At 35.1% G+C, this 21266-nt stretch overlaps 3 protein-coding genes and 1 long non-coding RNA gene across 4 annotated transcripts; all 4 read right to left on the reverse strand.

The window, feature by feature from the left end:
• Positions 1–2142: 2142 nt before the first annotated feature.
• LOC148193949 (uncharacterized) lies at positions 2143–3353 on the reverse strand. The gene is made up of 2 exons (XR_015781325.1): positions 2931–3353; positions 2143–2848 (listed from the first exon to the last, which is right to left on the reverse strand). It is a non-coding gene; the product is annotated as an uncharacterized LOC148193949 (long non-coding RNA).
• Positions 3354–7031: 3678 nt separating this feature from the next.
• Positions 7032–7859, reverse strand: LOC124822507 (auxin-responsive protein SAUR19-like). Its single transcript, XM_047294516.2, has one exon. The coding sequence runs from the start codon at positions 7683–7685 to the stop codon at positions 7296–7298; it is 390 nt and encodes a 129-aa protein (XP_047150472.1). The 5' UTR covers positions 7686–7859; the 3' UTR covers positions 7032–7295.
• Positions 7860–11257: 3398 nt separating this feature from the next.
• Positions 11258–12523, reverse strand: LOC148193950 (uncharacterized). Its single transcript, XM_088097056.1, has 3 exons — positions 12376–12523; positions 11999–12312; positions 11258–11353 (listed from the first exon to the last, which is right to left on the reverse strand). Exons 1-3 carry the CDS (start codon positions 12521–12523, stop codon positions 11258–11260), a joined length of 558 nt encoding a protein of 185 aa, XP_087953182.1.
• Positions 12524–13829: 1306 nt separating this feature from the next.
• LOC148193951 (uncharacterized) lies at positions 13830–15431 on the reverse strand. Its single transcript, XM_088096009.1, has one exon. The coding sequence runs from the start codon at positions 15414–15416 to the stop codon at positions 13830–13832; it is 1587 nt and encodes a 528-aa protein (XP_087952135.1). The 5' UTR covers positions 15417–15431.
• Positions 15432–21266: the final 5835 nt, after the last annotated feature.

The raw sequence follows: 21266 nt of genomic DNA on the forward strand, positions 1-21266 counted from the left end.
ACTTATATTTTTTTAAAATACACACACACACACACATATATATATATTATCTTTCATGCAATAAATATTTTAAATATATCCACATACTTTTATCATTCAAAATTTGTTCTCAAACTTCATATCATGAAATATAATTTAAAATATTAAATTAAACATATTTTCAACATTTTAATTATTTGAAAGTAAAAATTAAGAAGTTAACCAAATTATGTTTTTGAAAATATTGAAAACATGGAAATAAAAACATTTTAAAAACTATAAACAAAAATTAATTTGTTTTTCTCAAACCATTGAAAATTATAAAAAGAAAATTAATATTTGTAATTGACAAATATTCATAAGTGATCAAAACTAATAGATTAAAAGCAACAACCAATTGTTGTGATTGATATCAATAAAGGATATAAACTATAAAATTAAATAAGAAAGAACTAGAACAAATTAACATAAGAGATTAATTATTTCACAGACTGTATAACTTTAAAATAAAATCCACACATATTAATACAAAATATGGCAAGCATAGATATCACACATTGCACCATCATTTACCACTATTATAAAAGCACTGGATTGCTAGCAGAGTATTGTATTGAGATTATATGCACTCTCAATCAATGATTTAAATCACAATTCTCCTCGTTTGAAAGAATACAACCTACAAAAGAAAACTAGTGGTAGTATTATATCTTAATAATATATTTATCAAACTGAAGAATCTAAATAGTTTTGTGAAAAGTCAGTTTGAAAATTCAATAAAAAAATAGTATTCATGATACTAATTTCACATTATTAAAATAAATATGTCCTTGCAATACATCAATAAAACATTAATCCTTAAAGTAATAAAAAAATATTAAAATACTAAAGAAGTTACCACTTCCAAACATCTTTAAAAAAAAATCATGTTTCGGATATAGGGTCGACGTCCTATATTCAAAGCACTTAAGATTGTGTGAATGACCGGATGGACCTTGAAGACTGGGCGAACCTTACAGACCGGACAGACGAAGCATTTTGAAGATCAGACGGACGAGGGGCTCAGAGTGGATAAACGCTGCTCCATGCACTAGGTTGAAGACTAATCAGACGTTTCTCCATACACTCCAAGTGGTCGTCCTCCTCTTTCTCCAAGTCGGGCGGGCGGACACCTGTCAAAGGCACTCCGACACTCAAGTTAGTGATGTAACTGAGCGGTAAGTAATGCATGTATATAGTGCATCCTATGCAGTCTATTCCCAAAATCATACCTGGGACCTTTATTTATACTGGTTATAATGGGCTTTTACCTTTCGCCGGCCTAATGACGACCCAATCACACCTTAATCTTCATTAGGGGCTTTAATGAGCTATCGTTTGTAATCTAACCATGTGGTCGGCTCGACCTAAGTGGCCGGTCGGCTTGGTAGGTGGGCGGCCTGATGGGCGGTCGGCCTAATAATCAGCCGCTCACTCGGCCTTGTCTGAGGACTGTCTAGTTTAGTGGTGAGGGGAGACCATTTGGTAAGCGATGGAGCATGGAGACCGAACGGTGCCAGTCGATGCATGAGGGAGCAAGGAGACTGTACAGAACAGATCAAAACATAACCCAGAAGAATGAAAAATATGGAACCACATTATAATACTTTCTACGATCCTAAAATTAGAGCTACATTTCCAAAATAGAGATTAAAACAACAATTTTTTTCGTCGTTTTTGTTCACATTGCATACTGGGTGACTAGATCTCCAACTCGCGAGTCTACTACGAGTCAATCGAGTATGAGCGAGTCAACTACGAGTCCATCGAGTCTGAGCGAGTCGACTACGAGTCCATCCAGTTTGAGCAAGTCTACTCCGAATGTATTCAAAGAGAGTTTGCAAACGAATCAACTTGTGAATGAAAGCCAAACTCGTAAACTCGTACGAGTTTGCAAGTCAACTCGCTAGTTTGATGACCATGTTTATTAGCAGCTCGTTGGTTACAAATAAATAATCAAGGTTTAATGTTTCGTTAGGTCCCTATTTTCGTCCAAAATCGCAAATAAATCCCCTGCTTATTCGGTGTCTCAATTGGGTCCTTAGTTTTGTAAAATTGAAACAAATAGAGGTTTTCCATCAAATTGGACAAATGGCATTTAATATGACCTTATGTGGCATGCTGAGAGTATTATTTAAGCTTACGTGGCATTAAAAACGTGTGTGATGTGTATTTTGTAATTTAGCAATTGAAAAATGGAGTACAAAGACGGGAAATCAAATTTAATTAAGGACAGCCCCTTCTTCTACAATTGAGAAATCGAAAACTGGAGCTTGATATTAACACCATTCAGCCACCATCTTCATCACCCTCACAACAAGAATTTCAAAAACCCATAAAATCAGGAAGGCAATGTCAAGCTCGTCTTTCCCCTCCAGAATCCCAAACTCGTCTTTCACCCACAACCAATACCACTCGCATTCTCTTCCAAGTCAACCTCTCCACTTGCACTCACATCCAAATCAAAACCACATTCTTCTTTAACATCAGGTGCAACTTCATCCTTCTTCTCAATCGTTGAGTTCTACACCTTCAAACCCTCACCATCCTTAGCAATAGCCTCGCTCTTCACAACAACCTTTTTCTTGCTAACAACTTCTTCGTCTCCAGAAATTGTCCCCAATCGCGGTCGCAATCTCAGCCCCTCTCTCATTTCTCACGGAACCGTAATTCCAGAAACACCGTACAGTATAATTATTAGGGTAAACCAAAACAAAACGCAACAGCAAAAAATATTGATTCCATTCTGACCATAAAAACTACATGTACAATTGTGCAGATGAAGCAAAACGCATGTAAGGTATGTTTCCCAATCAGCCTCTGAAACCGGCTACAAAAAGAAGAGCGTTAAAGAGAAATCGAATAGAAAAAACAGATCAACATAAAACGCTTGCACAGGTTTGGAAGCTTACCAATGTGAAACCAATAATCAATCAAAATTCCCAATTTTACGTTTTAGGGTTTTGAAATATAAGAATTCACCATGGGGTGTGTGGGAGGAGACAACACCGCCACCAACGCCGTTAGAGGAGGAAGTGAGGGCGTTGCCGTTAGTGCAGTGATTTCCACCATCGTAGTGGCAGCGATTCCACCACCCATTACAGGTTGAAGAAGAGCCGGATATCATTATCCATTAATTCTATCACAGTTTTCTTCAAAAGAATTTTCACAAATGTTAATCCGAAGAGAGGGACTAATGTCAATTAAAATTTCCCCAATTTCTTAATTCAAATATGAATTTACACGTCAATCATCTAATTATAATATAACTATGCCACATCATTAAAAATAACAGCATACCACGTACATGCTAGTCTAACGGCGTTGAGTCCAACGACAATGTTCTATTTGTTTCAATTTTTCAAAAACAAAGAATCAATGGGAGACCTATTTGAGATTGAAAAAAAAAACCTACCGAAACATTAAACGAATAATCAATAAAAAAACCCACTACATAAAACTTCATATTAATGCTTAAGGTCTTACGTGAACTTTAATTATCTTTTTTTTATATGGTATTTTCCTCCAACCTTCAACAATTTCAGAGTCTTTATCTCCGTTCACTCTACACCACCAAACGCTACACTCGAAACCACTGAGCTTCTCTTCCCCTTCTTCTGCATCACCTACATCCTCTCTCCCTTTGCAACTACACAACTTGGACTTCTATCCTTTAAAGCATCAAAAAACGTTGTGGGTTTGCTTGTTCTTTAGTGGTTGAAATGCATCAAACAAATCCTTGAGTTTCTTTGTCGTTCAAATTTTCAAACTCATAAGACAAAGCCTTCAATTTGTTTTTCATTCAGAGTTATAAACGCGTCAAATCAAACCTTAAGTTTGTTTGTTCTTCTTAGAACAAATGGAGTACAAACAAAAGTCCTCCATTTGTTTGTCCTTAAGATTTCATCGAAGTCTTTCATATTGACAAACCTATCTTTTTGTACGCGTAACCAAAAGTCGTAATCACAAATCGTTTCAAAATATTCAATCAAAAAATATATTTAGAAAATATAAACTCGCATGCATGTTTAAATAAACAAGTAATAATTAGTTTTTGGAAAGAACAGGGTGTTACAATTTTAACCTGATTAGCCTTCTTAATTTACTTCCACTTTCACGTACAATTTCTTTATTACATAAATAATGAGTATCTAGATAAAAGTTTATTTAGAAATATCATGAGAAGGTTAACACCATATTGAAAAACAAATTAAAAATTATGTTAATTAAAAATTTACAATAAATTTGGATGAGTTTGATAAAGAAAAAATTGACATCGCTCCATCATTAAGGTAGATGTGTTGTATATGTTTTCAAATGATACAATAAGAATTAATTAATCATCTAGCTAATCTAAATAGTTTAACATAATTGAGTTGTAATTAAATCAACCTTAATCAGAAGCTTATGAAAAAAACTATAAATACAGGTTAGAGGTATACTTGTTGTTGAGACATTTTACAACACATTTATTAGAATATTAATTGCTTAACCTATCAAACCCAAGCTGATTTAAAGATTGAAGTATCTTTAACATGTATATCCAATCGATTAGAGAACAAATCATGAACAGGAAGAGGACAGTTAAAAAAGTAAGCGATAATGATTGAAGTTAAGTTGTCTTTGAATTGGGGTTCTATTTTTGGGATTCTGACATTGGGTTTCCTTAATTGGATTGAGTTTCTATTTTGTTTTGGTGGCACAATGGTTGAGGTTCTTCGTGCTCTTGTGATTTAAGGATTTTAGGATTTTCGTTTAGGATTGAGGGTTGTGATTTGGGAATTTCTTGTGTCTTGTTTCTCTTCCACAGATGGTTAATGGATTTGGGGATTAGGATTTTTGAATTGGAGTTTTGATTTCTGATTTCACGTTTTGGAATGGTGGTTTGCTTCCAACCTAATTGTAATTTGCTTTAACCTTAATTTTAACTTTTTCACATCAATAACTTTAAGTTTTAACATTTCCATGTCAATTAATTTGAGCTTATCACGTAATGAATAATTAGACAGGTCATTCAATATTAGTTTAGGTGGGCATTACATCGTTAGCGATTTTAACGTCGTCAGCAAAAAGTACCAATTTGAACTATTTTTACAAAACATTAGACCACTATGAACAACTCAAAAATAGGATGACCACTTTGAACACAACTAAAAGAATTAGGGACCAAAATTGATATTAAGCTAAAATGAATTTATTTTAGTGGATTGAATATTCGTGTGATTTCAAAATTTAAGTAATACATTCACATAAATCCAAAATAATGTCATTTATCTAGGTTTTAACAGTCTTGGGTAAGTAAATTCGAAACGAAGAGCACATAATACTCATGTAAATCTGATGTTGGTCGTAGATTATTTTAGGTTAAACCCCTTTAGTTGTTCCTATTTTTGTGGGTTTTTCCCAGTTCGATCCTCGTTTTATTAGAATCTCCAATTTAATCCTAAAAAATGCTAATTAGAGTCAATTGGGCCCTTGCTGTTAAATTGACTTAACGGGGTTAAGTTTTTTATGAGGTGGAAGGTTGACGTGGCAAGTTTTTTAAACATAACATTCACAGAGCTCTACGTGGAATTTAAAAACATTTTAACATTTTGATTAAAATTTTTAAAAAAAGTCATATTCCATTACAATGAAGCACTACTCAGAAATCCTCTTTCCTGTCAATCACCCAGACCCTAAATTCAGCAATAGCTTTCATTCCAGCATCTGTAATTCCTGCACATTACACAACAATAACCATCATTAGAGAACCCAATCACGCCTCAGAACCACCATCATCTTCGTCGTGCACCATCGACCTACAATCAAGTAACCACAAAATCAAAATCGTGACTCCGCCATGTTCGCTTTAATTCATCCCCTTCCACCCAGCATTGCGAGAGCAAATCGCCATCATGGCCAACATAACCAGCGCTAAAGCTTTTCCCATTGCAACCGAACTCATCATCATCTATTTTCTTCTCTGTTAAACCATTTGAAACCTGTAAAATTCCAAACTAGTTATTTTCCCAACCAGCTCTATTTCCCCAAAATTCGGTCACGGAGCACCGATCTCCAAGAGGAGTTTTGTTCCGGAACTCGTAAATTGAACTCAAAATTCTCGAAATAAATGGATTTTTTCTGCTTTTCACACAACGTTGCTTTTAAACTCCTGCAAAGCCAACGTGTAAATATTCTAGATTTTGGCGTAAACAGGTAGAAATGCATTAAGCCCAAATGCGGAAACAGGAATTGCTTCCTTTTTTTCCTTCTTGATTTTTGCAAATATATGCTCAAAAGCCATTCTAAAACCCCCCAAATCTGAAATCACATTCGTTTATGAAAAAGACAAAGATTCTTGATATAGAATCACAAATTTGAAAAGCCCCAAATTAGCCACCAACCCTAAATCGCGCTAGACACAAAACGGAGACTTTCGAATCTCCATGGAACCTACGAAACACCTTTAACTCCAATCTCGAACCTAATTTGATTTTACTAAACCCTAATCTGGTGGTGCTTAATTTCATGAAAACCAAATTTCGTGATGAACATCAATTGTTAGGGTTGAAGATGATGAACCCTAATTTGGGTTTTAATTTTTAGAAATTTTTTTAATTATATATTCCACGTATACAGCGTAGAGAATGTCACGTTTAAAAAACTTGTCAAGTCAACCTTTCTCCTCATCAAAGACTTAACTTTGTTAAGCTAATTTAATGACATGAGCCCAATTAACTCAAATTTACATTTTTTAGAACTAAATTAGAAATTCTAATAAAACGAGGATCGAAATGAAAAACCCACGAAAATAAAATCAGGTTTAACCATTATTTTATTCTTTCCCACTACTACTAGCTAGAACATTTCCATTGAAAACATCCATTTGACTAATCGAACAACCACAATTGTTGCCACTGATTGCTGAGGTCACTTTTCTGGCACTGGATGCCAGTTGTAAAATGTAAGTGACACGTTTGATTACTGAAAGTCTATAAGAAAATGCATCGGGATAGACTAAAGTATTGAATTATTGATAGTTCACTATCATACCGTCAAAAACTAATTTATAAGTCAAAATTATCATACTTGAAAATTGTTTGCACAAATAGCTTCAATTGAAACTAAAGCTACCAAGATCAACTAGCCAACATTAAGACCAGTGTTATCTAAACTCCGGCCAGAACATCCAATAATCATAACCCCACCACAAGGTCATAGTTCTGATGCATTAACAATAACCACAGAAACAAAAACAAACTGACACACATGGCAGATGATCTGTTTCTGCACTTTTAAGCAAAATCTTCAAAAAGTTTTCCTAAGTCAAACTTGCCATTGTTGCATTCAATAGCATTCACCACCTCTTGAAATGTTGAAGCAGAGCATGGAACCACTAGGCCATTCCTCTGAGCAAAGCCAAATTCATTGTAGGCCTTCTCCAGCAGCATCTTGAATAGAGGGTGGGAAAGGTAGCTGGTTGGGACCACATATCTCTGCCGTTCATCACCAACGTAAAGTGCTAAAAAACCAGTTGGGGTTACGCCAGACCCAGATTCCTTTTCCTCTTCATACCCCTTCAGCAAACATTCTTGGTAGAGAGTATCAGGCTCTGGCTCAGCGCCACCGACAGCCTTCACTTTCTTCGCTAGTTTCTTCAAAGATACCATCTTTTTCCCTAGCATTTTGCTTCAGATAAAACTTAACATCAAAGGGTTTTTTGAGAACGTTGAAGGGGATGTGCATATATTGAGCAAGTTAAAGATGGGAGATTTAGATTTATATGTAAGAGAGGTGATGAGAGACAAATGAGAGTACAATGGGGAATGTTGTCCTTTTGAAAAGTCCAATGTTCTATGTTTGAATAATAACGTTTTTGAGTGTGGAACAATATTCTCAAGTTTTTCAAGTTGTCTTGCTGACTTAATAATAGTTAAATTAAGAGACTAAATAAGATAACTTGGTAATAGAATATGGAAAAACACACCAGCAATGTGTGGCACACTACTACTTCAACCACTTTAAAGTTTAGTAGAGTAGCAGCATGACAATACAATTGGTGAGTCTAACGTCCACATTTGTTGGTTGTGAATTATTAGGTGGCAAAAGTGTACCTGTCATTGAAGTGGAGCATACCCATGTCTTGCTCCAGGATAAAAAAATTATTAAAAAATGGTGGCATTTATAATTAAACATTTGATATTATTCATTAAAAATTATGAGACCACACTAATCCCGTGGGCGTGATTATTAGTGGTCCACTAATTAGAGTCATGGTTGCTTGAATCTCCAAATGGATTACGGTTTAATTTTGACTTCTTATATTCTCCTATAAGAAACTATATATCAAATAAAATCTCAAGTTAGAGAAAGCCACAAAAAGGTGAGCCACGAAATGGGCAGAATTAATGTTTCTAGTACTGAATAATAGTGTTTTTAAGAGCCGTATCAAAATCTTAATTCTCCACCACTCTTTTGCTAGGAAAGAAAGTTAAGAAATATTATAATAATGGTTGGATATCCAAATTTAAGTTCAAGTATCACCTTCACTTAAGTTTTCAGTTTAAGTATCGTATTAAAATTAAATGATATATAAAAAAAAAATTCATAAATCAATTGTTTTAAAGTTTTGGGTTGAACAGTAATATCAATTATTTATGTCGAATGAACTCATCACTCATTAATTATCTTTTTTTGGTGAACTTCGTTGAAAGATCTGTTATTTTTTTTTGGACTACAATGTATAGATATATAATGGAGTTCTTGTGATACTTTAGCTTTTATATACACATACAAAATTTTCTAAATACAATAATATGCATACAATGGACCTTAAAGTTTGTACTTTAAACAAAAAAAAAAAATCTATGAAGATTCCTACATAACAAAACTACCACAATGGTATATAAGCAAACAAATTACCAAGAGAAGTATACAACACATTGATCTATTAAGATACTACAGCATAACACTAATCCTCTACTTATAGGCTAACGTCACAAATATGCCTCTATATATATGTCTATAAAACTCTTCATTTTATTTAAACACCTATAACAATTTTCTTAAGGACTCTGGCATGAATGGTATTGGGTCCATGAGAGGTATCCACAAGTGTGAGTCTTCCTTAGTAGAAGCTGAAAACTACTTCGGCAACAAAAACAAAGCACTCTAGACCACAAAGTCTAGGTGATAGATCATAGATCCCTTTACAAATACCAAGTTATTCTTCCTAACTCAAAAATGTCGTATTAATCTCTCATCTTGCTACACCTTCTAATGAAAACCTCTCTATGGTATATTTGATGTAAAAGGACTTATATTTGAGGAGGAGATTGTTATGATACTTGGGTGTGAGAACTCATATGTATTGTTCGCTTTGACAATTGAATCTTTGTTACAATTTTGTTCTTAAAAGACACTTAAAGGATTAAAGGTAGACAGTATATTTAAATTATTATTTGTCTTGACTCTTAAACGATGTAAGATTATTATATATCTGAGATAATTGATTTTCATTTTATAGAATTATCTAAATTTGCGATTTTGAATCTACTATCTACATCTTTTTCAAAAGTCACTTTCAACACAATGGTAAGAGTTTTAGAAATTTAAAAAAAGTTTTAACATGAGGCATGAATATACCAACAATAAATGATGTGAAAATAAAATTTGAGTTTCAATAAAATAAAAATGTCAAAAAGTAGGAGGTACTAAAATTTGAAGATTCATTAGTTCAAAATAAATAGAGAAGGAAGTTATAAAGAAAGTCATCATTCCCTAAAAAAGAAGAGACCACGCTCATGGCTACGTTGCACCCCTATGAAGGATCATGTTGAAAAACAATTATATGTTGCAATTCTACAAAAAAACCATATGGATGAGGAAAAAGACATGTGTCTTCACACATTGAAACCGAGTAACCATCGAAAAGATATATAAAGTAGGAAGGCTGGTCTAAAAGAGGCCGATATATTGGTGTTAACCTCGAGCTTCTTCTCTGATCTTTTGAGCTATTGACATTAAATATTTTAAATTTGTTCTGCACACTAGTACAATCAGGGGAAACGACAGCGGTTATTTTTGTATATAGGCAGCGGTTTCCGAACCGAGGCATATTCAGGCGAGGTAAAAAGTCTAACACTTTTGGTCTCGGTTGTGAACCGAGGCATAAACTCACCCCCTACTGCCTCGGTTCATCTCTAACCGAAGCATAAACATTTAACGTTTTTTTAATTTATTTTTTTCGTAGCACATTAGGCCTCGGTTCTTCGTAACCGAGGCATAAAGTACCACTTTACTGCCTCGGTTGTGGCCCAAACCGAAGCAGTAGGTCTCGGTTTTTTTTTTCTCCTCCGCTACACATTCTGCTTCGGGTTTGACCATAACCGAGGCAGTAAGTGGGCTTTTGACTTCGGTTTTTACCAGAACCGAGGCATATAAGTACGTTTTTTTTTAAAATGGAGTCTGTTTCTACAACATTCCCAATCACAGAAACAGACCTGCATATCTTTTTATAACCAGAACAGTCCAGAATATTACATAAATGTATATTTTAAATGAAATTCATATTAAAACATAAAATATATTGAATGGAATCATAAATCAAATTCTTAGAAGCATAAATCAATCCAAAATGTAATCATAAATCAAGTTTCAAGAATAAATCAATGCAATGTACATGTTGAATTTATAGTAACGTAGAAAAGCATAAAACAACTTAGAAACATAAACTTAAAACTTAGTATATCCTAATATCTACTACATACTATTATATAAATGAATTACATATCTAGCAAGTGTTTTCCTCACAAGTTGGATTGACTTCTCTAGAATTGAAGCAGTCCTATTAAATCTCTGCATAAAGTACAATGATTTCAATTAGTGTATATGAAATCCAAATAGAGAACATAAAATTCAAACCTAAATATTACCGTTTCCCATCCAGTGGTGTAATGTGCACGAATGATGGTCATCATCCAAAACATAACGTAGTAACCACATTCATATGACCCCATTTGTCTATTACACTACAATATATCATCATAATTATAAAATGTTAAGTAACATCATTTGAATGGAAGCAAATGTAACAAAGTATGGACTAAAATACCAAACCTTAAGAGGAACCCATGCAAGCTTTTTAGCTGTAGCAGTAGATCTCCCAGATAACATCATATGTGCTGCAAGGGAACTATCAAAAGAAATTCTTATAGCATACATTTATATATAAAAAAAGGACCAGACATTGAGATTCTTACCAATCTACTGCATGTCTAAGAGGGTTGGGAGGAGACTTATGCAATGAACAAAACCAAACAGCCGTGTTCTCCGGTACGGAGATCACAAGTAGCTGCCAATGACACCTGAAATTGGTAATAACTTATGAATGATATACCAAAATTAATAAATGAATGTGTTGAAGTTAACAAACTTCACTTACCCATGTATATAAGGGAGAAAATATATCTCCTTCCCCGTTCCAAAGCAGGTGGTGATGTATGTCTGGATATCATCAAATTTATTTCTCTCATGAGTCATAGAAGGGTCAATGAACCCATATACATCGTTGAACCCCTTCTTGTTACTAACATCAAACATATACCTAAAATGAAGAAATAATATGATATAAGTAAGTTGATAAAATACATGTATATATAAAAGTTTTCATAAACTTACATCATCCACAGCTGAATGAGTGTAATATTAATTTCATCTCTCCCCGACGCAAGCTCCCTAACATCTTGCTGTGCAAGTACAATGGGATAAGAGCTTCTCTTCCAAATGTAGTAGAATCCCAATGTACATTCATCGGCACCTCTGAAATGAGTTTAGCAAGGTCGTCTAACGCACCAAGAGGGTCATCCTCAGATAAATGAGTCTTCTTCGGTCTAGGACTTCCCTCTTGACCTATCTGCTGTTAAATGCAAAAATGGGGGATATAACGTCAATTAGAAGTAAATATTAAAATTGAGAAGTATATAGTACGAGTGTTTACCAGGGGATTAGATACATGACCAACCAAATGTCTAGGCCAGGCGACAAAGGACCTAAATGTTTCTTCCACAGTGAAGAACTCATCTGTAGGCACAGGAAGAACGGCATCTGCTATGACAACTTCATTGACCGTGACCTTGACCTCATCTTCTGCAAGCTGTACCCCATGCACTACAGTGGCTGTCTCATACACTGTACCACGAGCCACTAGCATGGTCCCAGTATCAGAGAGAATATATAACTGACATGGACGAGTGTCATCCATGTCGTCTCCTGGGGCACCGGCAGCTGAGCAACTTCCTTTACCGCTTCTACCTGTCAAATTAAATGTTAGTTTATGCAAAAAGTAAATTAGTAAGCAAAAATAAATAACCTTACCTGTAGGGGGCACAGCATGTTCCGCTACAGGAGATGGTGGAGGACGATTGCCATAATCCTCATAATGCTGCTGGAACTGGAGCGCAACCATTTCAGCAACTTCATCATATAACTCTGCTCGAACCTTCTTTGTGATCTCCTGCGTCATCTCTTTTCTTATTTCGTCCTTCATCTTTTCATATGAATATGGACGCGAGGAAGACCCAAAAAAATGTCGTATGCCTATGCCAGTCCCAGCAGCACGCACCCGTCCTGGGTGCTCAGGTCGTCCAATAGCTGTGGCAAGAATATCTTGACGACCTTCTTGTGTGAATTGACCTTGGGAGCTCTGCTCAACCAAGGAGTCCTGTCACATAACAAAAGTTCAAAGGATTTTTAATATGCATGTTAGATATATAACAAAATTAATGTAATATAATAAGAAATGACATCTTACAATTCTTTCAGATATTTCTCTGGCAGACTCGGAAGTGTAGGAGCCCGATGGTCTCACACGGGCTAACTTCCACTTGTCGTGCCGAGATGGTGGTGAAGGAGGAGGAAGAGGGTCATCACCCTCAGAAAGTGGAAGTCTACTATCTGACTTCTGCTTCATTATTTTCTCTTCAAGCTTCCTATATCCACCACGAGACAGGAGGTGTGGATTTTTATTCTAAGCGCTTATTCCCTGTGCTTTTGACCTTTTTTCTTGTGACAAAATTAAACAATTGTTATGGTAAATAATTATGAAGGATGAATTGAATGATTTTACTACACTTACCTGCCACGCCTCAGAAGAACGAAGCACTACAAACTGACGCCATGTTTCTTCGTCAATTGCTGAATATTTGGAACATGGATTTTCATCACTTTTTGGTCCAAATATATATCTAGACGTCAATTTTGTCTTAAACCCCCGAAATCGTTCTGCAATTGCAGATAAACACCTATTCCTTAAGCTCTCGACGTTTGGCATATCAAATGTTATCTGCAACAAAGAAAGTAATAACCTCATATAAATACAGATTTATCAATATAATGAATATAGAAGATTGAGCAATATTGCTTAACTTACCAATAGATCTTGCCAGATGAGATTCCGATCAGCCTCAGAAACATGGTCAAACGATGGAGTAAGTATAGAGATACGATCACGTGCCAATACTCCAAGGTAAGACCTAAATACATCTGCATTTGGGCCAGATGCAACTCCAGTGACCACGTCAATAATGACAGGTGTCCTCTCACCTGCATTTCTTCTAAGTATTAGCTGTCGTAACCTCGTTGCTCCTCTCGTCCGTCTAGAAGTGGTGGGGACTTCATCGCCCGACGAATGAGGTGACTCAGCCATATATCTGTCACAATAAATAAGATTAAATATAAATAAAACACTTATAAATTGTGCAATATATTATTTAACAAAAGCCATAAATATTTACACAAACATGAAATTCATACATAATCATATCGATTGGTCATATATATATTCCCTCATTGTGATCTTCTCGTATTGCTTGTATATCATCAATTAGAGGGTCGTCATCCAAATTTATTGTCGTTTTAAATGGATGGTTGTCAGCGATATGAATATTACTTAGATTCTCTTCTTTTTCTTCAATTTGCCTTTTTCCTTGGAGAGCAACATACCAATGGTCAGATGCAGGATCTTTTACATAAAAAACCTGACTTGCTTGATATGCCATGATGAACGGTTCGTCTCTATAACCAACCTTTCGAAAATCAACAAGTGTCATACCAGATTCATCTATTTTGACACCACTCTTATTGTCTATCCACTTACATTTGAAGAGTGCAACGGAAAACTTAGTGTAATCAACTTCAAATATCTCTTCAATTCTACCATAGTATCTCATGGAGCCAACTATAGGATTTTGATCTTTGGATGTGGAAAACTGTAGCGACTCAGCTTCTAGACTGACGCCACTATTTTGTACTGTGCTTTTATCATCCAAAGTTTTCGTATAGAATGTGCAATTATTAATTTCGTATCCTGTACAACATACAACACCAAACTTCAAGCCATTTGCTAACCAGAACAAAGTCTCAGAGGACCGTGATTCTTTCGAAACTTCAGATTTGAACCAGGACAAGAATGTTCTGTTATGCTCCATCAACTGCCATTTCTTTGATTGTCGTGGATACTTGTCCCTTACAACGGCTTTGTGAGCTTCCAAAAATGGGATCACTTCATCTGTGTTGTTTAATATGTATAAATGTGCTTGCTTCAATTCTTCACGAGTTTTCGTCACCACATTCACACCTCGGATGCTTTTACTTGTAGAATATCTACTCAACCATGATGTCCGAGGGACTCCTATCGGATTTGCTTTAGCCATATACTCAGAGCAAAACTCAATACTTTCTTCAGCAATATATCTTTCAATCATCGAACCTTCTGGACGATATTGATTTTTGACGTACCCTTTCAAAATCTTCATATAACGCTCAATAGGGTACATCCATCTTAAGTATACTAGTCCACACAACTTTATTTCGCTGACCAAATGAACAAGTAAATGCACCATGATGTCAAAAAAGGATGGAGGGAAAAACATTTCTAGTTGACACAAGATGATGATAATTTCGCTTTGAAGTTCATCTAACTTTGTAGGATCGATGACTTTACTACAAATTGACGAGAAAAATGAGCACAATCGAGTTATGGTCAGCCTAACTTTTTTGGGCAAAATTCCACGAATTGCCACTGGTAACAACTGTTGCATTAAGACGTGGCAATCGTGAGACTTCAGTCCAACAAGCTTTAAGTCCTGCATTGACACTAAGCTCTTGATATTTGAAGAGTATCCTTGTGGTACCTTGATACTCTTTAAACAAAGACAAAAACTTATCTTCTCTTGTTTGGACATTGTGTAACATGCAGGGGGCAAATAAGTACGTTTACCAATCTCTCTTGGTGACAATTCTTCTCGGATCTTCATGTCAACCAAATCCAAACGCGCATTCACTCCATCTTTTGTTTTTCCCTGGATGTTTAGTAGTGTACCAATCAAGCTATCACAAACATTTTTCTCAACATGCATGACATCTATGCAATGTCTAACATCTAACTTTGACCAATATGGAAGATCAAAGAATATTGATTTCTTCTTCCAAGGGGTCGCTACAGAAGACTTCTTCGACGTTTTCCCAAATATATGATGTACTTTATTAACTTTCTCAACAACTTCAAGTCCAGTAAGTGGAATGGGTGCATTGTCTTTCTCTTGTTCTCCATTGAATGCTTTCTTTAACCTTCGATATGGATGATTAGATTGTAAAAATCACCGATGACGCATATACACTGTCTTCCTTCCGTGTTTTAATTGTTGAGCTGCAGTGTTTTCTTCACATATAGGACATGCTTTATGACCCTTCACACTGTACCCCGACAAATTACCATAAGCTAGGAAGTCATTAATGGTGCAAAATAACATGGCATGCATCATGAAAGTTTCTGAAGCAAAGGCATCAAATATTTCAACCCCATCAACCCACAACAACTTCAAGTCTTCAACTAGTGGCCTTAGATAAACATCGATGTCATTTCCAGGCTGCTTTGGATCAGATATCAACATTGACAACATCATGTACTTTCTTTTCATGCACAATCCAGGAGATAAGTTGTAAATTATCAGTATAACGGGCCAACAACTGTGATTGGTACTTAAATTACCAAATGAATTCATTCCATCAGTAGCTAAGGCAAACCTAAGATTTCTACATTCTTCACCAAATTGGGGGAATTCTTGATCAATAATTTTCCATTGCTTTGAATCAGCCGGATGACGAAGCATTCCATCAGTTGTTCTCTCATCTGCATGCCATCTTAGGTTTTTAGCGTCTTTTGGATTTGCAAACAAACGCTTAAGTCTGGCAACTAGTGGAAGGTACCAAACTACTTTCAAAGCAGAACCATTCTTTTCTGTGATGCCACCTTCTTCACCGTTTTTCGACTGGTATCGTGATAACCCACATTTTGGACACTTTATCAAAACTTCATTCTCATTCCTATATAATATGCAATCATTCGGACATGCATGTATCCGTTTATATTCCATACCCATCGGACAAAGAATTTTTTTGGCATCATAATTACGATTGGGTAACGTATTTCCATCTGGCATCATTTCATTCAACAACGACAACAATTCTGTAAAACTCTTATCACTCCATCCATTGCTCGCCTTTAAATTCATCAGCCTTAATACCGCTGACAACCGTGTGAACTTAGTTGAACCCGCATACAAAGGAGTCTCCGCATCAGTGGACATCGTTTCATACACATGCGCTTGGGCAAAAGCTTCTGCGCCAACATCGCGGATCATGTCCTCTAAGTTGTCTTCTTCTTCTTGATCTTCCATATCTATTGTGGAATCATAAACATTTTCAGTTGGAGAGACAGTTGGAAAGTCTGTTAATTCGCCGTGCCATATCCATGTTGTATAACTTCGTATGAAACCATCACAGATAAGATGTTCCCTAATATCAGTTGCGTTCAACTTCCTCCCATTCAAACAGTTCACACAAGGACATCTGAACTTGACTTCATCATCACCACCACTTGTACTCGCATTACGTTGCGCAAACTCTATAAAGTCTTCTACCCCTCTCTCGTACTCAGTGCTGATGCGGGGTAAATTAATCCATCCTCTATCCGTACGCATGTTTACTGAAATTGTTTACACAATTTCAATAATCTTGAATGATCACTTTAATCGTGTTTGTATTCAAGGTGTGACCCTATCCCATTCAAGAAGATTCACTTTTTTTAGTTTATTAAACATATCAATTTTAAACAACATATCTTAATGTTCACGAAATTTTGCCAGCATTTCGCATTGGTCTTCAGGTTACACGAAATGAAAGTGATTATAAATCACAATCAAATATGCACCCGAAGATCAATACAAAACACAACCGCAAAATTTCATGAAATTTAAGACATGTATATTAAAATTGATATGTTATAATAAACTATGAAAAAAGTTATTACTCTTCTTAAACTGTCCAACCGGACAATTCAAGATTCAATACTTATAAATTATTATTACTATCTCCTTTCTATTCATTTTTAAAAAGTACATTTGTTTAGAAAAATCTGGAGATAGTTAATAATTTTTGTATTCAATCTCAAACGGGAATCTAAGGCTAATTCAAAACGACAATATATCCAAACAAACAAATATTTACATATGCAACATACATCAAGTAAAAGGAAGCAAAGGACCATTAAAACCACCACAGACAGATATCAATCAAATATATATATATATATATATATATATATATATATATATATATATATATATATATATATATATATACGTGTTGGCCTAAAGTCAAGTGCTTCATGACTCAAAACACAAGTTATGGCCGACATCTAGGTCAAGTGAATCTAATAACTTGGGTTTCTCTACTATCTTTTTATTTTAAGTCTTCCAAAAGTAATTGATAGGTTTTTAGAATATTTTTTAGAATGGACTTTATTGTTCAATTAAAGAATTAAATAAGTAAATTTATTATTTCAATTTATTATTGTCTCAAGATTAAGTTTTTTTAGATGTTTTCAATTTTCGTGTTAGCTTTTTAGTTTAGAGATGTTTACTTTTTAACTCAATAACCATTATAGTTAAGATATTTTGGGTTATGAGTTGAATCTCAAGTATGGACTAAATAATGTATACATTTTTTTCCATTAGAATTCCAATAAACTGGTATCATGTCAAATCATTACAATTCCATTACAATTCCACTAAACACCTTTTACAATTTGAGCAAAATCTAAGCTACCAAAGTCATGATTTTCTTCCAATTAACTCGTGCATTGGGACCTTTTCTTGTTTGTCTCGGATCACACACGCATACACATTGTTACAACATACACTTACATCATCGTTTCCTATTCATTCCAACACTGTTACAGCAGATAACAACAGTTTCAGAGTGGGAAGCTTATAAGGAATCCAAGCAAAAAGCAACAAGCAACAAGCAGACATCTCTTTCTTCGTTCAAACGAATATCAATCGCCACAGACAAACTCTATGAAAACGCTTTTAAAAACTTACCGTGGCGGGAACGATGGCGGAAGCAGTGCTTGGAGACAATGGAGGCACGGCGGCACGACGGCGGACGCACGGAGAAGAAAACAATCGCGCCTTGGTGGTGGAGGCTCGCCCAGAAACGCTGGTCGTCACGGAGAAGAGAAAGCACAAGGAGGTGTTGAAGAAGAAACCGTAAAGGAAATGGCCACCCGACTTGGACAACGCTTCGCCGGAGACAATGGAGGCACGACGGCACGACGGCGGACGCACGGAGAACACAACAATCGCGCCTTGGTGGTGGAGGCTCGCCTAGAAACGGTGGTCGTCACGGAGAAGAGAAAGCACAGGGAGCGTTGAAGAAGAAACCGTAAACCCTTCTGTTTTACGGTAAAAACGTAACCAATACTGCCTCGGTTTTACGAATAACCGAGGCCTAAACCGCTTAAATTAGGGTTTCGGCATCGGTTCGGGGATAACCGAAGCAATATATGTGGACAAAATGCATTTAACACAGACATTTGGCAGATGAAAAGTCTGAACGCACACGTTTACGCTTCGGTTCACTACTGTAACCGAGGTCATATGGTCTTTCGGTCTCGGTTCTGTGTAGACCCGAGGCAATATCCTCTTCACCAAAAGCAGTTAGTCTGACTACTTGCAGAGGTGGTTGAGTGGCAGAGATGTTTATGCATCGGGTGGCACAGTGAACCGAGGTAGTATCTATTTTAGGCACCGGTTCCCCAGCAACCGAGGCATATAACTTCCCGTTAATTACCAAAAAGCCACCGCGCTTTTATATGCTTCGGTTTTTGGACAACCGAGGCGTATTGGCCGCATTTAAAAGTTGTTTTTTTACTAGTGGCAACTCCAATATTTGAGCTATTGATATTTCATATAAGAATTATCAATATTTTTCTTTGCTTGTGAGTATTGTAGTCTTTCTTTGTTACCGTTCAGAGTTTTAATCGTTGAATTTTTGAAAGTTTTTCTTTTTCCATTTTTTCCTTTCGATGGCAGAATTTAGTTATCTTAAAGACTTGGCACGATTAGGAAATAAATTGTCAACTTCCTCATCGAATACAAAAAGGGAGTAACTTAGAAGGAACTGGAGACTTTTGTTCCAACAATAAGTTCAAGGTGAAAAGAATATGGGAGCTCCAGAAATGAGACAATTTGTTGAATAAAACTTTGAAATGCTCTGAAAAATAAATTCTTAAAATGTTTGTTAGTAAATGATCTAGAGGGATCATGTACTAGTTTAGAAAATAGTTTTTGAAATATTTTTGGTCCCTTAACTTTTAGGGAAAATTGGAATTAGTCCCTCTTCAAAACTTTGGCCTAATTTAGTCCCCAAACTTTAAAAATGTGTGAATTTAGTCCTTTTAACTAAATTTTGTTAGGTTTATTTGATGTTTCAAGTGCGTTTCATGATAGTATTTGAGTTGTTTATACCGTTTGACACATTTTTGCTTCAATGTTAACTGAGAAATGCGTTCGAAACATCAAATAAAGTTAACAAAATTTGGTTAAAAGGACTAAATTCACACATTTCTAAAGTTTGGAGACTAAATTAGTCCAAAGTTTTGAAGAGGGACTAATTCCAATTTTCACTGAAAGTTAAGGGATCAAAAACATATTTAACCGTAAATTAAATTAAATATAAATTAAAATATAATTTTAATTAAATTTAACATTATAAAATATAAATTAATGTTAATTTTAATTAAATTTAACTTAATAAAATGTAAATTAAATTTTCATTTTTATTTTTTGCGGGTAGCGGATATACGCGGGTACGAATAGTATAATACTCGTACTCGACCCGTTTATAAGCGGGTATTAAAATATCCACTACCCGCAACCCGCGAGTAGTAAACATTCGCGGATACCAACTATCCCTCGCGGACATGAATTTTTTTGTCATCCCTAGACAGGGTGGGTTGGCCCTACCCGCTTTTAGCAGGCCAAGTACGAGATATGCTAAAATGAGATGGGTTAACTTGCGTTTTTGATCCCTATGCCACATGGAGTACTTGCATCTAACATGATCTGTTTACAAATTATGATCTTAAAAATAAAAAATATTCATATTTATAATTTGTTATTTATAAACACTTAATCAAAATCATCAAGACTCTATTAGGCTTTATCTTCACATTCATCTAGATCTTTCATAGACAAATTTTAAATTTTAGACTCATATTCATTTTAAATTGGCTTTTAATTTATACATAAAGAATTTTATGTGATGAATAAATTTATATAATTCCTTTTTTCTTTCAAAAAATCAGCTTTAAGAAAGTTTTTTGTTCAAACATACTTTAAAAGCCCTAAATTATGAATAAAACTTATTATCTGCGAAAGCAAAACCCTATTAAATTAAGTAATATAAATAAAATGTTGTTTATTTAGAAAAAAGAACTTATGTTTGTGAAAATCTAATGTTTATAACATCATGCTTTATACTTTGTTGTTAAGTGATAAATGACTAATTTACTTAATTTGATATATGTTTTTGGCAATAAAACTTGAATGACTTTGATTAGTCTCCTTTTAATTTACAATGCAAAATGGTGTATGGAAAATTGATTTAGTTTCAAATTTATGTGTTTTTTTTATTGAATTACAACACTTTTTACAAGAATACAAGAGTTGGTACCTGAACTCCGGGTAAAACGCAAAATGGTGGTTATGGAAACATTTAAATATGGTCTATATATTTGAAGAATCAAAGCATGTTGAGCCAAATAGGAAACCCTTTGGTGAAGGAAACATCAAAGATTGGATCTAAAGAGCTTAAGCTTCATTAGGAAGAGTTGAAGCACAGAAGAAACCCTTTTAGGAAGGAAA

Source organism: Vigna umbellata, chromosome 8, assembly GCF_029865625.1.
Source record: "Vigna umbellata cultivar VRB3 chromosome 8, Vumbellata_1.0, whole genome shotgun sequence".
In the NCBI taxonomy this organism is placed as follows: Eukaryota; Viridiplantae; Streptophyta; class Magnoliopsida; order Fabales; family Fabaceae; genus Vigna; species Vigna umbellata.